This window comes from Trichomonas vaginalis, chromosome I, assembly GCF_026262505.1.
Source record: "Trichomonas vaginalis G3 chromosome I, whole genome shotgun sequence".
Taxonomy (NCBI): domain Eukaryota; phylum Parabasalia; order Trichomonadida; family Trichomonadidae; genus Trichomonas; species Trichomonas vaginalis.
Window position 1 is genome coordinate 5019342 of NC_067203.1, and position 19503 is coordinate 5038844.

The 19503-nt window shown below is 34.7% G+C and overlaps 13 protein-coding genes across 13 annotated transcripts, besides 8 other annotated features; 1 reads left to right on the top strand and 12 right to left on the bottom strand.

The window, feature by feature from the left end:
- Window positions 1-11618: part of a mobile genetic element that runs on past the window's edge.
- On the bottom strand, window positions 129-1067 carry TVAGG3_0931600 (organellar and viral DNA polymerase type B; the record flags this gene model as incomplete). The annotated part of the gene is made up of 1 exon (XM_001318952.1): window positions 129-1067. The coding sequence occupies one exon, from the start codon at window positions 1065-1067 to the stop codon at window positions 129-131; it is 939 nt and encodes a 312-aa protein (XP_001318987.1).
- On the bottom strand, window positions 1622-1768 carry TVAGG3_0931610 (uncharacterized protein; the record flags this gene model as incomplete). Its single annotated transcript, XM_001318951.1, has 1 exon — window positions 1622-1768. The coding sequence occupies one exon, from the start codon at window positions 1766-1768 to the stop codon at window positions 1622-1624; it is 147 nt and encodes a 48-aa protein (XP_001318986.1).
- Window positions 2123-2187: a mobile genetic element.
- Window positions 2346-2436: a mobile genetic element.
- Window positions 2595-2685: a mobile genetic element.
- Window positions 2846-2936: a mobile genetic element.
- Window positions 3343-3432: a mobile genetic element.
- Window positions 3592-3682: a mobile genetic element.
- Window positions 3842-3931: a mobile genetic element.
- TVAGG3_0931690 (uncharacterized protein) lies at window positions 7740-8380 on the bottom strand (the record flags this gene model as incomplete). Its single annotated transcript, XM_051252615.1, has 1 exon — window positions 7740-8380. A coding segment is annotated over one exon (641 nt), but the record flags the coding sequence as incomplete, so codon positions are not given.
- On the bottom strand, window positions 8432-9011 carry TVAGG3_0931700 (phage tail repeat-like family; the record flags this gene model as incomplete). The annotated part of the gene is made up of 1 exon (XM_051252616.1): window positions 8432-9011. A coding segment is annotated over one exon (580 nt), but the record flags the coding sequence as incomplete, so codon positions are not given.
- Window positions 9191-9343, bottom strand: TVAGG3_0931710 (uncharacterized protein; the record flags this gene model as incomplete). Its single annotated transcript, XM_051252617.1, has 1 exon — window positions 9191-9343. The coding sequence occupies one exon, from the start codon at window positions 9341-9343 to the stop codon at window positions 9191-9193; it is 153 nt and encodes a 50-aa protein (XP_051078191.1).
- On the bottom strand, window positions 9363-9764 carry TVAGG3_0931720 (uncharacterized protein; the record flags this gene model as incomplete). Its single annotated transcript, XM_051252618.1, has 1 exon — window positions 9363-9764. One exon carries the CDS (start codon window positions 9762-9764, stop codon window positions 9363-9365), a length of 402 nt encoding a protein of 133 aa, XP_051078192.1.
- On the bottom strand, window positions 10737-11210 carry TVAGG3_0931730 (phage tail repeat-like family; the record flags this gene model as incomplete). Its single annotated transcript, XM_001283446.2, has 1 exon — window positions 10737-11210. The coding sequence occupies one exon, from the start codon at window positions 11208-11210 to the stop codon at window positions 10737-10739; it is 474 nt and encodes a 157-aa protein (XP_001283447.2).
- A 414-nt stretch (window positions 11619-12032) lies between the features above and the next one.
- On the top strand, window positions 12033-12881 carry TVAGG3_0931740 (uncharacterized protein; the record flags this gene model as incomplete). Its single annotated transcript, XM_001285477.2, has 1 exon — window positions 12033-12881. The coding sequence occupies one exon, from the start codon at window positions 12033-12035 to the stop codon at window positions 12879-12881; it is 849 nt and encodes a 282-aa protein (XP_001285478.2).
- Window positions 12882-12885: 4 nt separating this feature from the next.
- TVAGG3_0931750 (serine threonine-protein phosphatase family) lies at window positions 12886-13131 on the bottom strand (the record flags this gene model as incomplete). Its single annotated transcript, XM_051252619.1, has 1 exon — window positions 12886-13131. One exon carries the CDS (start codon window positions 13129-13131, stop codon window positions 12886-12888), a length of 246 nt encoding a protein of 81 aa, XP_051078193.1.
- Window positions 13132-13149: 18 nt separating this feature from the next.
- TVAGG3_0931760 (uncharacterized protein) lies at window positions 13150-13512 on the bottom strand (the record flags this gene model as incomplete). Its single annotated transcript, XM_051252620.1, has 1 exon — window positions 13150-13512. One exon carries the CDS (start codon window positions 13510-13512, stop codon window positions 13150-13152), a length of 363 nt encoding a protein of 120 aa, XP_051078194.1.
- A 402-nt stretch (window positions 13513-13914) lies between these two features.
- Window positions 13915-14470, bottom strand: TVAGG3_0931770 (phage tail repeat-like family; the record flags this gene model as incomplete). Its single annotated transcript, XM_051252621.1, has 1 exon — window positions 13915-14470. A coding segment is annotated over one exon (556 nt), but the record flags the coding sequence as incomplete, so codon positions are not given.
- Window positions 14471-15000: 530 nt separating this feature from the next.
- TVAGG3_0931780 (uncharacterized protein) lies at window positions 15001-17193 on the bottom strand (the record flags this gene model as incomplete). The annotated part of the gene is made up of 1 exon (XM_001318949.1): window positions 15037-17193. The coding sequence occupies one exon, from the start codon at window positions 17191-17193 to the stop codon at window positions 15037-15039; it is 2157 nt and encodes a 718-aa protein (XP_001318984.1).
- A 965-nt stretch (window positions 17194-18158) lies between these two features.
- On the bottom strand, window positions 18159-19487 carry TVAGG3_0931790 (armadillo repeat containing 2 protein family; the record flags this gene model as incomplete). Its single annotated transcript, XM_001318948.1, has 1 exon — window positions 18159-19487. The coding sequence occupies one exon, from the start codon at window positions 19485-19487 to the stop codon at window positions 18159-18161; it is 1329 nt and encodes a 442-aa protein (XP_001318983.1).
- Window positions 19488-19503: the final 16 nt, after the last annotated feature.

A 19503-nucleotide genomic window follows, 5' to 3' on the forward strand; every position in this document is an offset into this window, starting at 1 on the left:
CTCAACAGTTTGACACAAGCCATATGCCATTTTACTTAGAATTTTGTTGCTGAATTCAATAAAAATATATTTTAGGTGAAGAGGTGAGATTTCACCTCTTTTTTCACCTCATTTCTACCCCAGTTATTTTATAAGCGTTTTACATGAATTGTACGATGTATATTTGAAATCCTAAACAGTTTCGTAGCTTCTATTTCTTCTTTTAGTACATCGAATGTTTTAACAATGCCGAAAGTTTCTTTATACTTCTTCTTGACGTCAGATAGAAGGAAATCGTCAGCAGTTGGATAGTTTTTGTTCAGAAATTCTAACATGTCCATTTTATTTTCTACCGGCTTCTCTGCTTCTTTCTTTAAGTCTGCATAGTCGTTTCTCATTCTTTCTATCTCTTTGACGGAGTAGTTATATTTCCTAATTGCTGCTTTACATTTAGAACATTGCGGGTTCATTTTTGCGTTATATTCTGAAACCTTACCTGCTAAAACAACCAAGGCGTCAATGGTTTTCTTTAAATCTGAAGCAGTTGGTTTTATCTGTTCATGCCATACCTTACCTCTTCTATCTTTATCTCTTATCTGCCATACACATTTTGCAGCTAATGAAACAAAGTTGTCGTATGTCTTAAACTCCCCAGATTTATATATGTCAGAGATGTTCTTATATACCATGTCGCAATCTTTGTCCATAACTTTATGGTTGCAATGAAAACCAAGGAATTCATAATTTACCTTTCGTATGAACTTCTTTATTTCTACTGAGTCAGTTGGTTTCACTTCAATTTCATCGAATTCAGGAATAGTTAGTTTTTGCTGCTGAATTTCAGGCAATTTGGGTAAATGGTCAATAATGTCCTGCATTTCATAAAGATATTCTTCATTTGTTTCATCTTTCGCACTACAGTCTAAATTACTTGTTAAAAGTTCCTGCTTTATTCTTTGTATTTCTGTTTCGAAAGTAAATGAAGAAGGAATGAAGCTTTTCATTTCTACTAACATAGATGTTGGATTCATGACTAACGAGTTTGGTGCTGTAGTTGTTTGAATTGTTGTTGTGCCGATTGTTGACATATCTGTTCTTACATACAAAATAAAAAAATAAATAAAAATAAAACTAACTTTATTTTTTCTATCTTAAGGAAATTCATGAAAATTCAAGAGGGTGAAAAAACAGGTGAAAAAAGAGGTGAAATCTCACCTCTTCACCTAAACATTATTTTTATTGAATTCAGCAACAAAATGAACGAGGTCAGGATGTATGTAAATACCTTTGAATTCATTCATAACGCCCTTAGTAAGCTCATAAAATGCTTGTTTTGAGGTCGAGCCACTTTTGGCTCCACCGTATTCTTTCAACCAAAACTCAAGAATTTCCTGCATGAATTTTGTATAAAAAGCAACAGTCCGAATTCCGGCGGTTACTATATTCTTCACAAAATGCCTTATAATACTCTTCCCAGGACTTATTTTCCAACAACTTTCTAAAGTCTTTCCTAAACTGACTGACTGACTGACTGACGGCACAAAGTGGCTTAACGAAAACATTAATATATAAAATTCATGAAAATTCAAGAGGGTGAAAAAACAGGTGAAAAAAGAGGTGAAATCTCACCTCTTCACCTAAATTATATTTTTTGGTCCGGGAACAACTTTCTCTCAATTGGAGCTGTAGCATACTCTTTGCGTAAGCGGTTCAGACCTTCTTCGAAGTCTTGGTCTCTCTTGGACTGAGATTGGAATTGGAATTGTGGGGCAGGGTTTTGCATTATCATAAGACAAATTACGGAAAGTGAACTCAAACAAAAAGTGACACAATGCATTTGCCAACCAAATAACTTTACAAAGCAAAAACTTAAATTACTTGTCAAGCTTACTATTCTTATTTTAACAATTAAAAAATTAAATTTTATTTTTTATTTAAAAAAATCATCTTATATCATCTGATATATATATAACAGCATTAATATTCAATGATTCACAAATCAACTTTTCATTATTTTAAATAATTATAGAATATATACCGACTTTTGTACATAAATATTTTTAGATTCAATAATGATTTACGGTTTTTTTCAAAACTTATAATTTTCAAATGAATGGTATCCGCGAATTTCGGCTTGAAAGTTGGGAAACTTTGTCCGAATGTTAAACTATTCGGACAAAGTTTCCCGCTGTTTGCGAAGGAATTGTTGGCTATGATGTACTGATTCATGATCAGTGCATCATAGCCACAATTCCTTATACAAAGTTCAAAAACTTGGGTGCAATCAGAACTGATTGCACCCAAGTTTTTGAACTTTCTCGAGGGAATGAAAGGGTAAGAGGTATACATTATGAATATATACCTCTTACCCTTCCATTCCCTCTCTGACAGCGGGAAACTTTGTCTGAATGTTAAACTATTCAGACAAAGTTTCCCGCTGTTTGCGAAGGAATTGTTGGCTATGATGTACTGATTCATGATCAGTGCATCATAGCCAACAATTCCTTATACAAAGTTCAAAACTTGGTGGCAATCAGAACTGATTGCACCCAAGTTTTTTGAACTTTCTCGAGGGAAGAAAGGGTAAGAGGTATACATTATGAATATATACCTCTTACCCTTCCATTCCCTCTCTGACAGCGGGAAACTTTGTCTGAATGTTAAACTATTCAGACAAAGTTTCCCGCTGTTTGCGAAGGAATTGTTGGCTATGATGTACTGATTCATGATCAGTGCATCATAGCCAACAATTCCTTATACAAAGTTCAAAAACTTGGGTGCAATCAGAACTGATTTGCACCCAAGTTTTTGAACTTTCTCGAGGGAATGAAAGGGTAAGAGGTATACATTATGAATATATACCTCTTACCCTTCCATTCCCTCTCTGACAGCGGGAAACTTTGTCTGAATGTTAAACTATTCAGACAAAGTTTCCCGCTGTTTGCGAAGGAATTGTTGGCTATGATGTACTGATTCATGATCAGTGCATCATAGCCAACAATTCCTTATACAAAGTTCAAAAACTTGGGTGCAATCAGAACTGATTGCACCCAAGTTTTTGAACTTTCTCGAGGGAATGAAAGGGTAAGAGGTATACATTATGAATATATACCTCTTACCCTTCCATTCCCTCTCTGACAGCGGGAAACTTTGTCTGAATGTTAAACTATTCAGACAAAGTTTCCCGCTGTTTGCGAAGGAATGTTGGCTATGATGTACTGATTCATGATCAGTGCATCATAGCCAACAATTCCTTATACAAAGTTCAAAAACTTGGGTGCAATCAGAACTGATTGCACCCAAGTTTTTGAACTTTCTCGAGGGAATGAAAGGGTAAGAGGTATACATTATGAATATACCTCTTACCCTTCCATTCCTCTCTGACAGCGGGAAACTTTGTCTGAATGTTAAACTATTCAGACAAAGTTTCCCGCTGTTTGCGAAGGAATTGTTGGCTATGATGTACTGATTCATGATCAGTGCATCATAGCCAACAATTCCTTATACAAAGTTCAAAAACTTGGGTGCAATCAGAACTGATTGCACCCAAGTTTTTGAACTTTCTCGAGGGAATGAAAGGGTAAGAGGTATACATTATGAATATATACCTCTTACCCTTCCATTCCCTCTCTGACAGCGGGAAACTTTGTCTGAATGTTAAACTATTCAGACAAAGTTTCCCGCTGTTTGCGAAGGAATTGTTGGCTATGATGTACTGATTCATGATCAGTGCATCATAGCCAACAATTCCTTATACAAAGTTCAAAAACTTGGGTGCAATCAGAACTGATTGCACCCAAGTTTTTGAACTTTCTCGAGGGAATGAAAGGGTAAGAGGTATACATTATGAATATATACCTCTTACCCTTCCATTCCCTCTCTGACAGCGGGAAACTTTGTCTGAATGTTAAACTATTCAGACAAAGTTTCCCGCTGTTTGCGAAGAATTGTTGCTAGATGTACTGATTCATGATCAGTGCATCATAGCCAACAATTCCTTATACAAAGTTCAAAAACTTGGGTGCAATCAGAACTGATTGCACCCAAGTTTTTGAACTTTCTCGAGGGAATGAAAGGTAAGAGATATCCATTTCCTTTCACCTTCGTTCTCAATAATTAACTTATAAATTTTTTAAAGCAAAAAAAGTCTGATTTTTTTTGACAAGTAAATATATAGGGAATTTATCCGACCAAATAAGTGTCACTTTTTCGGTTCACCTCACTTTCCGTAACTCGTCTTACAACAGCATAAACATCCAAGGGTTGGGGAAGTAAGGCATAGGCTGAGGAGGGTAGTTCGGGAAGCCTTGTGGTGGGTAGTAACCTTGAGGTGGAAATTGGTAGTAATTCGGAGGTACTTGCTGGAACTGAGGTTGCTGAGAGCTTGTGTGTTTTTAGGTTCCTCTGGCTTGGAATGGACTCGGTTGGTGGACGTCGGACATTCGTTTGTGTCCTGTCGGACCACAACGATAAAAATCTCTGCTACTAGCAGTACTTTTACTGACAGTAGCAGTACTTTTTACTGACAGTAGCAGTACTTTTACTGACAGTAGCAGTACTTTTACTGACAGTAGCAGTACTTTTTCTGACAGTAGCAGTACTTTTACTGACAGTAGCAGTACTTTATCGTCGAAAACCCTCTCAAATTTTCCTTTTTACTGACAGTAGCAGCAGTTTTACTGCTACTAGCAGTACTTTTACTGACAGTAGCAGTACTTTACTGACAGTAGCAGTACTTTTTCTGACAGTAGCAGTACTTTTTCTGACAGTAGCAATGGTCGAGGTCGAACCTACCGACGACAATTTACCTAATTGAAATTAACGAGCTTGTTAAAGACTTCCTCAGGCAGAATGTAAAAGGCAAGCTTGTTAACGGTTGGATAACGGGAAGGGCTGCCTTGAATCTCGAGACTTCGACTGGAATTCCAATTCAAATACCAGACGGGACAGCCTACGACGACATAAAGCAAGCAAAGAAGGAAGCCATTATAAAGTTCTTGCCAAGCGTCCTTGGATACTACTTCCAAACAGAGAGAACCCTTTCCCAAGAATGAACCAAATTCTCAGGGTCTCCTTCACTTCTCTGGTCAACCATTCTACATAACTACAGAAGGCGACATTCAGCCAGTTCAGTAAACATCTCATTTTAACTCACTTTTTTTATGTTTTTGTGAAAGTGTCAAAAATAAATTGTTTTCATGAGTTTTCTACGATGTTAGAAAAAATGTTATTTTCTAATATCTTCACATTCAATACTTTTTCAGCACTTTTCCGTAGTTATATATGAAAGACAATTCGAGATAAAAGTCATAGTACAATGGAATAATATGTTGCACACCATTGTTGTGAACCAAACTTGAAAGTCAGAGAAACTGTTACTAGATGGTTCGTAGAATTTAGAAGCAAAGTCATAAAAGTCCTTACCAATACATAGAAAACTATTGTTGCTTGAACTGAAACTTGCATGACACATAACATTTTGAGGGTCAAACACGTTTCTATAAACCATCAAATCTGCTGGTGGAAGTAAAATTTAAATGGACCATCTGGTGGTAATGGTTCGTTCTGGTTTAGTAACCGAAGAAATTGTGCCCAAGAACGTTTGTCTACTTCCCAAAATAAAAACTCTGTATCTCTTGGAGGGTTAATTTCAATCTTTTGAAATGAAACGGTGGAGTTCATCTTGTCATATTCTAGTTTCAGATAGTATGTTCCATTTAGTAAAGAGTCGTATTTTTTTTGAAAATTCCCAATAATATTTGTTCATTTGAGTTTGAAAGTCATTTAGAGTTTTCTCAAGACTTTCGTCTGAACGAATTGTAAAGATTCTCATTTCGTCAAATTGTCTATTAGACCATCAGAACCTTTATACTGCCCATGAAAATATACTGCGAACATAAATGCGTTAGTTCTATTTGAAAACAAAACTCTTCTAAATCCTATTGCCTTTGCATCTGAAGGACTTTGAAGCCAACGAATTGGATAGTCAAACCTGTATGCTCGGGATGAAATTTCTTCATCTGAAATAGTCCTACCAGCATTTGTAAGATATAGATATAGTCTAACGTTTTGTATCTGCTACTTTTGTTCTTTGTTTTTCAACCTGAAACATTTAATATATGTAAAAATATATTGTTTTAAATGGTATGCCATTTCATATTTCTCATCTAACAAACAAGTTTCCCAACGGTCTTCTCCAACAAACTCAGCGTACAGTTCAAATAAATTAAAAAAAAATGTCACTTTTTTAAAAATAAATTTTTTTACTTCATGCAATGTTTTATTTCTGTGCCGTCTTCAAGTATGCCCCAATATTTCCTTTTCGATATTACATGAACTTCGGAAAATACCTTATCTAGCTTAAAACAGCCCATCTTTTCACTGACCATTCCCATTTCAATGAGTTTGTTGTATCCTTCTTCGTTCGTCATGAGTGCGTCAATGTTCTCATAGTAAACCTTCACTTTGGATTTGACTTCGGAGAAGAATTTGTTGTAGTTGTCAAGGACTGCCTTTGCGAACTGAGGGTAAGACCAATGTTCGACAATAGGTTTAATGTGGTTACTAAGCCACTTTTGACCTTGAGTGAATTCGTACTTCAAAACACAAAAGGAGAAAACCTTTCAACAAAGTTGCGACCTTCTCATAATGTTTACTCTTCATCTCTTGAGGTTTCTTAATGGAATATCCCATGTCGAATTCATAAGCAATTTGAGTGTCATTGCAAGTTTGGGGTTTGAAGCTTTCCTAATATCATACAGTTGTTGTATGACTTTTCCAACTGTATAGTTCCTTCCCGGGAACTCACCATCTTCGTTTGGAATTCCAGTCGGAATATATTGGACAAACCTCATGTACGCAGCGTTAAGGTCGACATAGTATATTTTTTCATCTGAGTCGAACTTGTCGCAACCTATCGGACCAGTTTGTGGAAATTCAAGTGAGTCTCTTATCTTCTGAGAAACTTCTCCTGTTATCTCATAAACATCGTCAAAGCAGCCTGTTTCATATAAAACCTTCTGACCTAACTCAGATGCTCTCCAATACAATTTGACGTCAATTGGATGTCTCAATGGAAGTTTATTTATAGCATCTTGAAGTTCTTGCAACCTCATTGGAAGTTCTTCTGGTTCAGGTTGGTATCCGAACATACCAACCCTTGTGGAACTGTGTACTTCTTTTGTACTAGAACTTTGTCTGGAACAACTTTTGGTCTTGCTAACAATGAAAAGTTTGTTTCGTCTTTTGGTACAAAAGTTTCTGTCAGCTTGTCATCTGGAATTGGTTCCAACAAACCTTTCTCGAAAAGAATGTTTACAGCTCTGACAATGTTGCACTTACTTTTACCAAAGAATGGGTTTGTAAGACTTTCGTTCAACATGAAGTGGTTGTGGACAATTACAATCTTCAACCATGGTAAGTCTTTGTCAACAACATAGTCGTCATGTGAAGAACCTTTAGCTGTAGGTATGTTGACTCGGATATTGACATTTGCCAACGGTGCAATTTTTGCCAATTGACCTCTGAGAATGTACCTTGTCTTAACACATGACTCAAGATACTTCATCTTCTCATCTGTAACAAGACCAGAGTTCCTGAGACATGTAAGAATGCAAGGTTCGTTGACAATTGTTTCAATTGAATTGTAAATTCCATACCTTGTCAAGTCAATGTCAGACTTATTTATGAACGGGAAGTATCCAGCATGTTGTCTGACTGCTTGAGGGTTAGGTTGGTACCATTCGAACTTGACACTTGCAATTCCTTCAATTGCATTCAAAATGTCTGAGTCGGAGTCAACCATTTGTTCTCTCTTTGTAGTCTTGAAAGCGTCAAGAAGTTTTGCGGCTGTTTGTTCATTGCCATGTGCATAGTAAATGTGACCATCCAAATCTGTTATGGTCAATCTGAGATTGTGTCCTTTCTTATTTCCGTCTTGTATGGCAGCAAGTACACCCATGAAGCCTTCTTTGTTCTTTCCTTCGTCAAAGTTTACTGTAAAGGTTCGACCAGATGTAATTTGACTTCTAACTTCACGATACTTTTCATATGCATATCTTGTTCTTTCCATGGGAGCATGTGCGTCTTCACCTTTTCCTTTTTTCCTTCTCAAAGGATGCAATTGTTCGTCATGTTTCCAGTAGAATCTGGCAAAGCCGTCGTGTCCTTCAACTTGAGGTTCACTAACATCGAAAGGCATGTCCATAAGACGTTCTTCTTCTAACCTCTCTAGTCTGTTTGGATAATTGGCACGTGCTGTTTCCAAATCCATTTCGTAGCGAAGACCAGACAATTTGTCATAGACTTTTATGGGTCTTCCCTTCCTATATTTAAACTTCTTCGAAACTCTCCAACCATATCTTTGTAACTCTGCTTTTATTCTAGCAGACTTTCTATCCATTCTATATGGGGGCATTTTTATAAAAATAAAAAAATATTTTTTTTCTTTACTTTACATAACCGCCTGCTGCCATAAGTCTTTGACGCCACCCCATACCAGCTAATGAAGGTTGACTTGGTTTAGTTTGGAAACTAAACTTTGGTTTTGGTTTATCTTCAGTTTTTGGTTTTTCTTCTTCTATCGGTTTTTCGTCACTTTTCGGTTCCTCTGACTTTACTTCACTTGCAGGAACAGTTGTGTCGTCAACATCTTCATAAATATCATATGCCATTTGTTTTTGTTTTCCTTTCAACTTTTTGTGTTTGTTGTAAAGTTTAGAATATTTCGACTCTAAGTCAATGAGATGTTCTATAATGAACTGTTGGTCAGTGAAGTAAACTTTTCCATCTGTTGTCTCGAAAGCTCCTTCAGACTTCAATATTTTATTTGTGAGAGTCTGTTTCTTTTTTGAGATACTAGCCGTTCCATTTCTATGAAAAGTGACTTTATAGTTAGGGTTTGTATTTCCAGACCTGGCACTTTCTATTATTGAATTTTTCTCTTCATCTGTAAGTTCTTTGACAGGTTTTGACAATGGTTCTGAACTTTTTGTTTGTGGTGTCAAATCTACCGTTTCAACTTCTTCGGTCATTTCATCTCAGTAAAAAATTTTAGTTTGGTTTGTTTTCAACTGGTTGTTGTTGTTTTTTAAGTCGGTCTAAAACTTCCTGAGGTATAGGAAGAACTGTACAAACACGTGGTGTAAAAGGTGGTCTTCCATGACTTATTCTGTTTAAAGCTGCATTGTTCATTTCATCTCAGTAAAAAAATTTAGTTTGGTTTGTTTTCAACTGGTTGTTTAGGTTTTTTAAGTCGGTCTAAAACTTCCTGAGGTATAGGAGGAACTTTACAAGCACGTGGTGTAAATGCTGGAAGCCGACAAATCCATCTTGAACTCATTTGTCTCAATGCTGCATTGTTCATTTCATCTCAGTAAAAAACTTTACATTCCCCAAGTTTGAGGTGGTTGCGGTTGGTTATTGCTTACCCATTGTTGTGCATGGTTATATCCTCTGTTAAAGAATCTTTCACCTTGGTCCATATAGTGTCCTGCTTGGTTATAGTAGTCATTTGCTTTGTTATAATAGTTTCCTGCTTGTCTTCCTACATTGTCCATCCATCCTTGAACTTTTCCTCTTGTTTCAGGATTTGGAATAAGATTTGTTGCATCTCGTGCTACATCCCAACCTTTCTGTACAGTTTGTATAATAGGTTGTGCTTTCTCTTTAAGTATACCTAATGTACTCAAAATCTTCCTTCCAACTCCAAATGCACCTCTGGCTATTGTTCCCACTGCGGGCAAAAATCTGGATGCAACTCCTGCTAATGCGCCAAATAAACCCATTTCTTATAGGGTAAAAAATGACGAATCCAAACAAGGACCCCTATGTTTCGAAAGCGACAAAGAAAGCACTCATGATAAAAATCTTTAGTTCAACACCAAATGCTTGGTTTATGGATATCTTGGAAAACATTCCGAGAGTTAGAACAGATGGACCTCCATACTGGTTAATATTTGTTGGTCAAAACACAAGATACTGTGAAGCCATACCATTATGGTCCAAAAATATTTTAGATGTGAAAACTGCTTTGACAATATTCGTTGACAAATACCATCCAACAAAACTGACATCTGACTGTGAAAGTTCTTTCAAATCAGATGATGTAAAAAACTATCTGCGTTCAAAAAATGTAAACCAATATTTCATTGTCGACCAAAACCATTCTGCTCTTGGTGTCATTGACGGTTGTATAAAAATGTTAAGAGACTTAAACCAACCACAAGGTGGTGAAGCAAATGAAATGTCATATGACGACAAGTATAGACACTTCTCCATGGCAAAGATGAGACAAGTTTTAAATATTTACAATAACCGTAAACAAAAAGGTTTGGGAAACCACTCCCCGAAGAAATGAAAAACAACCCTGACTTAGAGAAAGACTATATATTTAATAATTTAGTCAAAAGAGACAAACAAGAAAGAATGCCGGGCTTCAAACTTCAGAAAGGTGACAAAGTAAAAATAGAAATACCTAAACGCGACCCATATGAAAATACTATTGACTATGACAACAATGGGAACCCGACAGGTACTCACATTCGTGTTCGTAAAAATAGAAGAAAGTATACAAGAGAATATTATGAAGTTTTAGGCAAACATGGCAAAATGTACACACTGCAAGCAGAAGATAAAACTACTATTGCCAGACCTCGTTTCAAACTTGTCAAAGTTCAAGGTGGTATACTTTCAAAGACAGTTCCTAACAAATATAAGACAACTCCTGACGAATATGCTAAAGAAGTTGAAAATGACGACTAAGCAATTTTATACAATGCGTAAACTGTCATGTAAGGTGGCATGTATTCTTTACTTTGTCCCGTTGTTTGCGTATATCCCGAAACGAAATGTGTATGGTTTCCTTCTCCCTGAGTGTCACTCCAGTAACAATTTATAGCAAACTTAACCTCGTCTTTAACATCATATCCTTTACCTTTTGTCATTCCTGACCAATCCCAATATCTATGCTTATGCCAACCTGCTTGAGATGTACTTAAATCTATGTAGTGACTGTGTGCAGGTAAATTTTCACCTGAAATCGTTTTACTTCCACCTGTTTCCTTTGAAGAGTTTGCACAATACAAAAACCTGTCGACTATTTGAGTCCAAGTTCCAAAACCAAGTACTACTTCTGGTCTGGTAGAGTTCATTGAAACATATAATGAGCCAACCGGGTAAATAAGATTCGGCAAAATTTGTTTAAGCACATTGAGTTCCTGTCTTAGATGCATAATGTCATCTAACTTTTCTTGAAGTTCATTTACGTCATAGATGTTATGTGTATGATGTTTTTGTGGGTATGTTCCTTCTGTCCATGCGAAAATATATTCTTTTGTTGCATCTACATATCCAGCTATCCATGTCGAGTCTGCTTTTGTATTCCTTAACTCTGTAACACCTTTCTCAAGCTCTTTCAACTGTTGTCCATCTTCCATTAAAGCTCTGTCATGACTTGAAACCGTTTGTGCCAACATATCTACAGTTTCTTTGTCAGCTTTGTCATCTAACTTTTCTTGAAGTTCATTTACGTCAGAGATGTTATGTGTATGATTTTTGTCGGCTTTATTTGAAACATCTATGTCAAGTCTTTGCAAATGGACACTATCTTCCATTAAACCTCTGGTATGACTTGAAACCGTTTGTGCCAACATATCTACAGTTTCTTTGTCAGCTTTATTTTCAACATCCTCTTTTGTTGCATATGTTGCATCTGCTCTGTCATGTTCTTCTTGAACTTTTTCAATGACATATTCTTTGTCAGCTTTGTTGTCAACATCTGCTTTCAAAAGAAGTTCATTTATAGGTTTCTCGTTTAAAGTTCCTTTTGTTGGATTTATACAGACAGTATGGTTCTTATTGTCTTGAAACAGAAACTCATCTGTCATTGGGTTTAATGTCAGTTTTAAGTTTCCTTCTTTCAATGACTCAGATATCTTAGAATAGTTTGAAAAGTTTGTTGTGTTCTTATTTAGAGCTTGCATAATGAGTTGTCGGTTGTGTTGTATTTCTCTCATAGACGCTGTTTCATTTGACATTTTTATTATAGATAAAATATGCTTCCAATAGAAAAAGAAAATTCTAGAGTTGCTACAACTAAACCATTAGATGAACTTTTTACTAATGTCAGTCAAAAGTTTGAGACAGATACCGTAAAGCATGAAGGCTATCGTTTTGACTACCCATTAAGATGGTTAAGAGACCCATCCGTCACAAAAGCTATTGGCTTTCGTAGAATGAAGTTCATTTCAGAAGCCATACATGGTTTCCCATTTACGGTCGGTTTTGAAGTTCGATACTATAACAAAGAAAAACGTATGTATGAGAAATTTGAACAGGGAAAACTTTTACAAGTTAGTTTGCTTATAAACTTAGAAACAACTCTTCAAGCTTTTCAAGAAAAAATAAACGACATCTATATTGAATATGCAAACCAGTATAACATTGACGAAGGAGAATACCATCTCGATATTATTTATGACAGGAAAAATGCAACTGTTAAAATCAATAAAATAGAAGACCTTGGAGAAAACGTTTATATTTCCACAAAATATAACAACTTGGCATGGTATAGATTTATGAGGATGTTAAATCAGCCTGCGGCATATCCAGTACACCCGGACTATTATGAAGTCGAAAACCCTAATGGAACATATGAAAATATTTTCGATCCAGATGCTATTATTGTTCATGCTTCATTTTCTGGCGCCCAAAACTCTTTTTTATGCTTGGCAAATGACTTTTACGAAAAACCTACAAAGTTATATGAACCACCGAGTGGAAGTATTTCAGACTTTCAAGTATGGTTTACTACAGATGGAAGAAAAAGAATAATTCCATTATACCATGCGTTTTACTTAGAACTTAGTTTCATATACAACTACTATCGAACGGTAAAAATATAATTTTTTAATATACCGGTTGTGGTGTTGGATTTGGTTGCCAACTAGACTGTGGTGCAGGTTCAGGCTGTTGTATAACAGGAGCTTGCTCTTCTGGTTCAGGGTCTTTAGGGATAATACCAACGAACTGACCTACTCTTTTACCAATATTTTTGACACCGTTCCATACTCCTCTTCCGACAGATTTTATTCCATTCCATATACCTCTTCCAACATTTCGAAAGAAGTTTCCAATACTACTGAAGAAACCCATTTTACTATATGTAAAAATCTAATGTCCGCCTAGTCTCTTACGTTTCCTGTTGAGTTCCATAGCATTCTTTAACTGGAGCTCATACATTCTGTTTCTCCTCTGGTAGAAAACATATTCTGGGTCAACTCCTGTGTTCGCGTCATCTGCATAAAGTTGTTTATATCCCACTTCAGGGTTTGTATAAAACTCTTTCCATCTCATATTTGCATACCATGGTGGCAAACCTAACGCAGCGTCATTTGACATGGCAGTTTGCATTTGTACATCTGTTGGCACTTGACCATAGTTTGCCATTGCAGTTTGTATTCTAACTTCATTTGGAATATTCTCTGGGTTTGGTTGTCCAGGTTGCTGTGCATTCGCTAAGTTCTTTGCGTCCATTTAATATTAGATAAAAATATCTCTTACGAGTACATATGCTGAACATTTGTAGGCATTGGTTCATCTTCATATTCTCTGTACTTTTCTGCCACGTCAAATAAATAAATGACACAATGGAAAAAACCTAAAACAAGTAGTCCTATTTCAAACCACATTTACTTACTAATAAAATTTCTTTATTGTGACACTTTCTCCAGTTTATAGGACCTCTCTCATATTCTATCTTGTCATATATAAACTCATAGTCATGTATGTCTTCTAACCATCTCATAACGGTTTCCAAACCACTTTTATCGGATGTAAAGTAAAAGCATGGATGGTTATGTAAAACGTCTAAAGTTTCTAAAGAGTCTCTCAAAGTCCAGTCTACTTGGTATTGAAAATCCCATGTGTTATAGAACGGTGGGTCCACTATAAAGAAAACATTTTCCTTGTCTTTATATTTTTCATACAGCTCTGTCCAATGACATCTCACAAACTCTATACCCTCAATATATTTTTCTATGTCCTCTTTGAAAACATTTGTATAGTTAAGATATAAAACTTTTGACATAAGTGTTTCAATGTCATGAACTCTTATAGCACCACTATATAATAGTCTAGCAGATATACTATCCCAGTCTATATATTCTGCTTTTTTCAAAACCTCTCTCACAATATTTTTCTTATCTAATGGTATACGTTCCATCTTACCTATAAGTATCTTTTCTTTTAACTCTTTCAATATATTGTTTGTGTCTGGAATATGTTTGAGACGGTCCATATAGTTGTCGAAGTCATTGCATATAATCTTTGAGTCTGGGAATATTGTATGACATAAATGGGATATATAGAAACTTCCACCGAACAAATCTACAAATGTTAGACCATTCGGTAGTTTCTTAAGTTCTCTCAATATAATATCTTTACATCTACTCTTATTTCCAAAGAACGGTAACGGAGGTTTTGTAAAATTCATTTATATATAATAATAAAAATGTTTTTACCCGAAAAGTGACAGAAAAGTGACAAAACATGAAAACATATATAATTTGTGAAAAGTGACACATTATATAATGTTTTCGACCCAGAAGACTAACAATTTTCCGAATATAAACTTCATTTATACTAAACATCTTCGGGGCTAGAGGGCGCAACGCGCCTGGAAGCCCTCCGAATAAAAACTTCATTTATACTAAACATCTTCAGGGCTAGAGGGCGCAACGCGCCTGGAAGCCCCACTACCTTTTTTTTTAATTTTGTAAAATTCGATTCCAAAAATTTTGAAGTGAAAAAAGAATTAATTTATTTCTATTAATTTCCGTTCTTTTGAGACCAGATAGGGGAAATAAATCGCCACTTTTATAAAGTAGTAGAATTCAGAATCGTTTATATTCAATTAAATATAATCGTATCTACTACTTGTCATGAATGTCGAACACCATTTGGATCAAAAATAATGTGTAAGTTTAAGTGTCATAGAAACATAAAATGAGAAAAACAAGTTAATTTGAGTATTAAAAACAAACATACAAAAAAATTTGTTTAGTTATTGAAAGGATTTGGGAAAGAAAAAATCTCTTCATCGTTAATCTCAAAGAATATTGATGAAAGAGAGTTTAATGAGTCAATTAAATTGGCAACAATGACTTCATCTTTAAACATCGAACTTTCTAAGCACAAACCTTCAGTTCTTGCAGCTGAAATAGCAGCAGCAACCCATGAAGAAGCCATTCCGAGTTTTAGACCAGAAATAACTGCGTAACAAACTAAATTATCTGATTTCGTCGAAGTTATGTTTGTAACAGTTTGTTTCAGTGCCAAAAGCTCTGTTGTATCATGGAATATCCCTGAAATGGCAACTTGGAAGCAATAAAAAGAATTTCTGCAAGATTTCGCAATTATCGGCGTCGGAGGCTTGAAATTGCTTGCAAAGAACTGCGATACATTATATACAATGTCGGAGATGATATCAAGTGGAAGGGATTCTCCATTCATCAACTTTTGTTTTAATATAATTGTATCGTTTCGAATTTTTGTATCAAACCTTGGGAAAACCTTTATATCGGGATTGGTTCCGGGGAATATTCCAGAAAACGTCGTTTTGAGGATCGGTTGAAGAGATGCCCTTAATAATTCAATAAATTCAGGAGATTTAAGGAGGGAAGAATCAGTATAGAGACTAGAGAACATTGGACTGGATAATGATGAAAGAAAACGCGAAATTATTCCCATATAAAAAATTCGAGAAATAAAAATCGCCAATTTCTCAATATTATCGATATTTTGGTCAACTATTTTGGAAAAGTGTTCGTAAAAAGAGTTAATTGTGTTTTCTGACATGATTTTTGCCAAAATAGTTATTATTGAGACAATTGCTCCATCATTCAAGTTAAATTCGCGTATTTCTGTTACTAACTTGCTTAATGCAGCAAAGTATTGCGTTCCGTAGATCGGTTGTCCTCTTTCCGGAATTTCAAAACCGAAATTTTCCAAAATTTTCTTTGTTTGAGGGGAACAAAGAGGTCTCATGATGCAATCTTCGCATAACTTGCTTCCAGGGATCAGGAATTCCTTAGAAAGAAAGTCTGTTTTGTATTTCGGAAGATTTGATTTTGAAATTTCGTTAAATAAAGGTGGAATCTGTGTTCTTGACTCATTTTGGATTTTTAATAGTTCACTACTGAACGATATCTCTTCTTCTGACCTTGATCTGAAGTTTTGCTTTTTTGAAGTTTTTTCTTTGGAATTTGCGAAATAAACCTTTCTAGAAATTGGTAGATCGAACTTAAGAAGCTCTAGATGCGAGGAAGCCTTCTCAGGAATATCAACATGAGCTTTAAATTTAATAATTTTGTTATTTTGATTTGATTTCGGAATTGGAGCTTGCTGCATCGAGGCAAATTCCATATCTTGCCATTCTAGTTCATAAACTCTCTCAATGAATGGCTTTGCAAGGACAACTGGCGGTGGTTTTGAAGATTTTTTAATTAATTGCTTAATAGAAATATAAATTGTAATAAATGTAAATTTCAAGAAGTCGAATGACTCAAATGCCAACATATATTCTTGTAATAATTGTTTTGACTTAATAATTATTGATTTTCCTTTTTGATTGCCTTCTGCGTAGGAACACTCTAATGGAGGTATTATATATGAGTTAAGTGTAATTTTAACAGGTGGAATACTAGATGCTTTTGCAGATGCGTTGAAAATAATTTGTTTATTTAAATAATTTATTTCATAGATACCGAGCGGATGACCAGTAGGATCATAAACTAACACATGAGCGACAACAGGTGGTAGATTGAAATTAACTTCATTAATTAAAGAACGAACTTTTCGAATTTTTTCAATCCATTGAGTACATTCTAATTCTGAGTCAAATTTCATAGCATGAGATTTATGAAATAGTTCGTGTATGGGAACTAGTTGCATTGTATCTAATTTAATTTTTCTGACCATATAATAAGGAGTAAATAAATAGAATTCAATAGATTTTGTGTCTTGTGATAAATCAGCATTTTGAAATGAAATAAAGGGGCCACTCAGAGTTACATTATACGTAGATCGAATGCTAACAACGGGCAAATCATTTAAATTGATATCCATTGAGTCATAACTATTAAATTGGCAAGTTGCTGTGGCTGTTATGCTTCCGATTTGCTTGTAGCTCTGAGTGAAATAATTTGTATCTTTCATTAACAAAAAAATAACACATTTTCATTATTTCGAATATTTAATGAGTTTTGTATACGTTTACTTTTCATATTTTTTTTGGGTTATGATTTCATATGATAAAATTTGAATCCATTAATTTAAGTTCTAATTTAGAATTAATTTTAGGAATATCATCCTCATTGAGAAACAGAATTAAATATAATATCTATTTGATGCTAAATTCAACAATGAATATAAATCGATATTCCATCATGAGCAAATAGGAAATAAAACTAAGAACAACTCATAATAATGAAGATATACCATAATCTTACAGAACATCATACAAATTCAATCAAATAATTTAAATTTCAGATACTTTAGCATAATTAAAGCGAAATCTCTCTGAAATATTGATATCATAGGATTATACTATTCAATATACATGTCTTTCTGATATTTGAACTGTGAAGAAGTATGACATATCTACAGTCACCTTCAATAATCCACTTTGGACTACAAATATCACGCAAGATGAAGATGATCCATTCAAGTCAGATTTCGAAGAAAAAATCTCACAGCCATTCTTCGCTCCACAAACATTGGTGCAAGAAGAAGAAATTTAATCCATGCACTCTATTTTTTCATGTATCTTTCGCTACTATTTATTAAAAATTTCGGTATTTTAATTTTTTCTTTCTTTTTTCCTTAAAATTTATTACATATAATATACACATCAATGCAAATTATGACATGTAAATATAAGATTCAAATTTAATATCGAAATTCATCAAATTTTTTATTCAACGATGACAATCTTTTTTTCATATAATAAATAAATACACACTTTGTAACAAGTATAATATTAAGAGCTTTTATCAATCACAATATATGATATAAAATTTGGAAAATTGATATATAAAATTCAAGACTTATATCTATACAGATGAATTCTATATGACAAATAAACATATTACGTATTTAAAATATTTTATAAAAAACAAAAATTAGAAAGTAAATGCTGCAGTATAGTCTTCAATGAGCTGCTTAAGGGATGGATTCTTGTAGTGCTTAACAATTTCGAGTGCTGCCATTCCAATTTCGATATCTCTTTCTTCTCCTTTGAGAATTCCAAGGATTATGCCATTACTCTCGAATATATTCGTACAGACATCGTCACGTGCAGATATTGCTCCGATTTGGAGAAGCGCAAGTTGCAATTCCGGATGTTCTTTTGTTAATGGAAGCAAAAACAAAATTGCGTTGCAGCATTCGATAGTATTTTCAAGATCCTTTGAAAGGGTTAACATGGATCGTGTGACCAAAGACAACATTTTTTCATCGTCAAATTGCTTTTTCGGAATAAATGACATGATTTTCGTACGTTGTTCTTTAGGAACATCAGGTATTGCTGCACATGTGCGAAGAACATCGTTAAATAGTATAGGATCGCCTGCAGCTCTGGATAAAATATTTGTTTTAAGTAATTTGAACTGAAATAGCTTAGATTTGCATGCATTCTTAATTGCAGATAACATTTGAACTTTAAGGGTATCATCTGCTTCTGGTTTATCCAGAATTTCGTTGAAAATTTCAAAAATCTTTGATTCAGCTAATCTATCAGCAATTTCTTTGTAGCTAGCTATATTCTTGAGTGCACCAGCTGCAAAAACCTTTGATTCGATTGGCGAATTAAGGATTAATTGTATTAATATTCCGTCAACTTCTTCTTCAAGGAAATATTGATCATTTAAGCTATCATTACTTAATTTGTAGAATATACGGGCAACAGGAAGTAGTAGAGATGAAGAAGCATCAAGTGCCAAACACAAAATAATTTTGCAAATTATTGTTCGAAGAAGGAAATCATCGATATCTATTAATGCAAACAATCTGTTTTCTAGTGTTGATATGATTGGATATTGTATATATTCTTTAACATCATCAGGTTTCCAAGAAATTGTAACACAAAGAATTCTGTCCAAAATTGGAGATATTGTATATGGATCTGCTGTATCTAAATCAAGTTCTTTTGATGTGAAATCTGGAATTCGAAGTACTAAATCTTCAATTAATAAAATATCTGATGGTTTTTGTTCTGGAATTGCTTCTTGTTCGGTGTTTTCTGGCTCTTTTTCTGCTTTTGGTAATAACATTTTCTTTTGACGTGGTGAATGTGAAAATAATGAACGATTTACTTCGAAATCTGTTGTATAACGTGTTGGAGCTCCTAATTTTGATGGCGGTTTGATTCCACGAGGTGTATCTGATATAGATGCAGGTGATATAGGCCTCAAAGATGGAAGGGCAGGCTTCATTGACATTCTAACGTTCATTTTTTATAAAATCTGT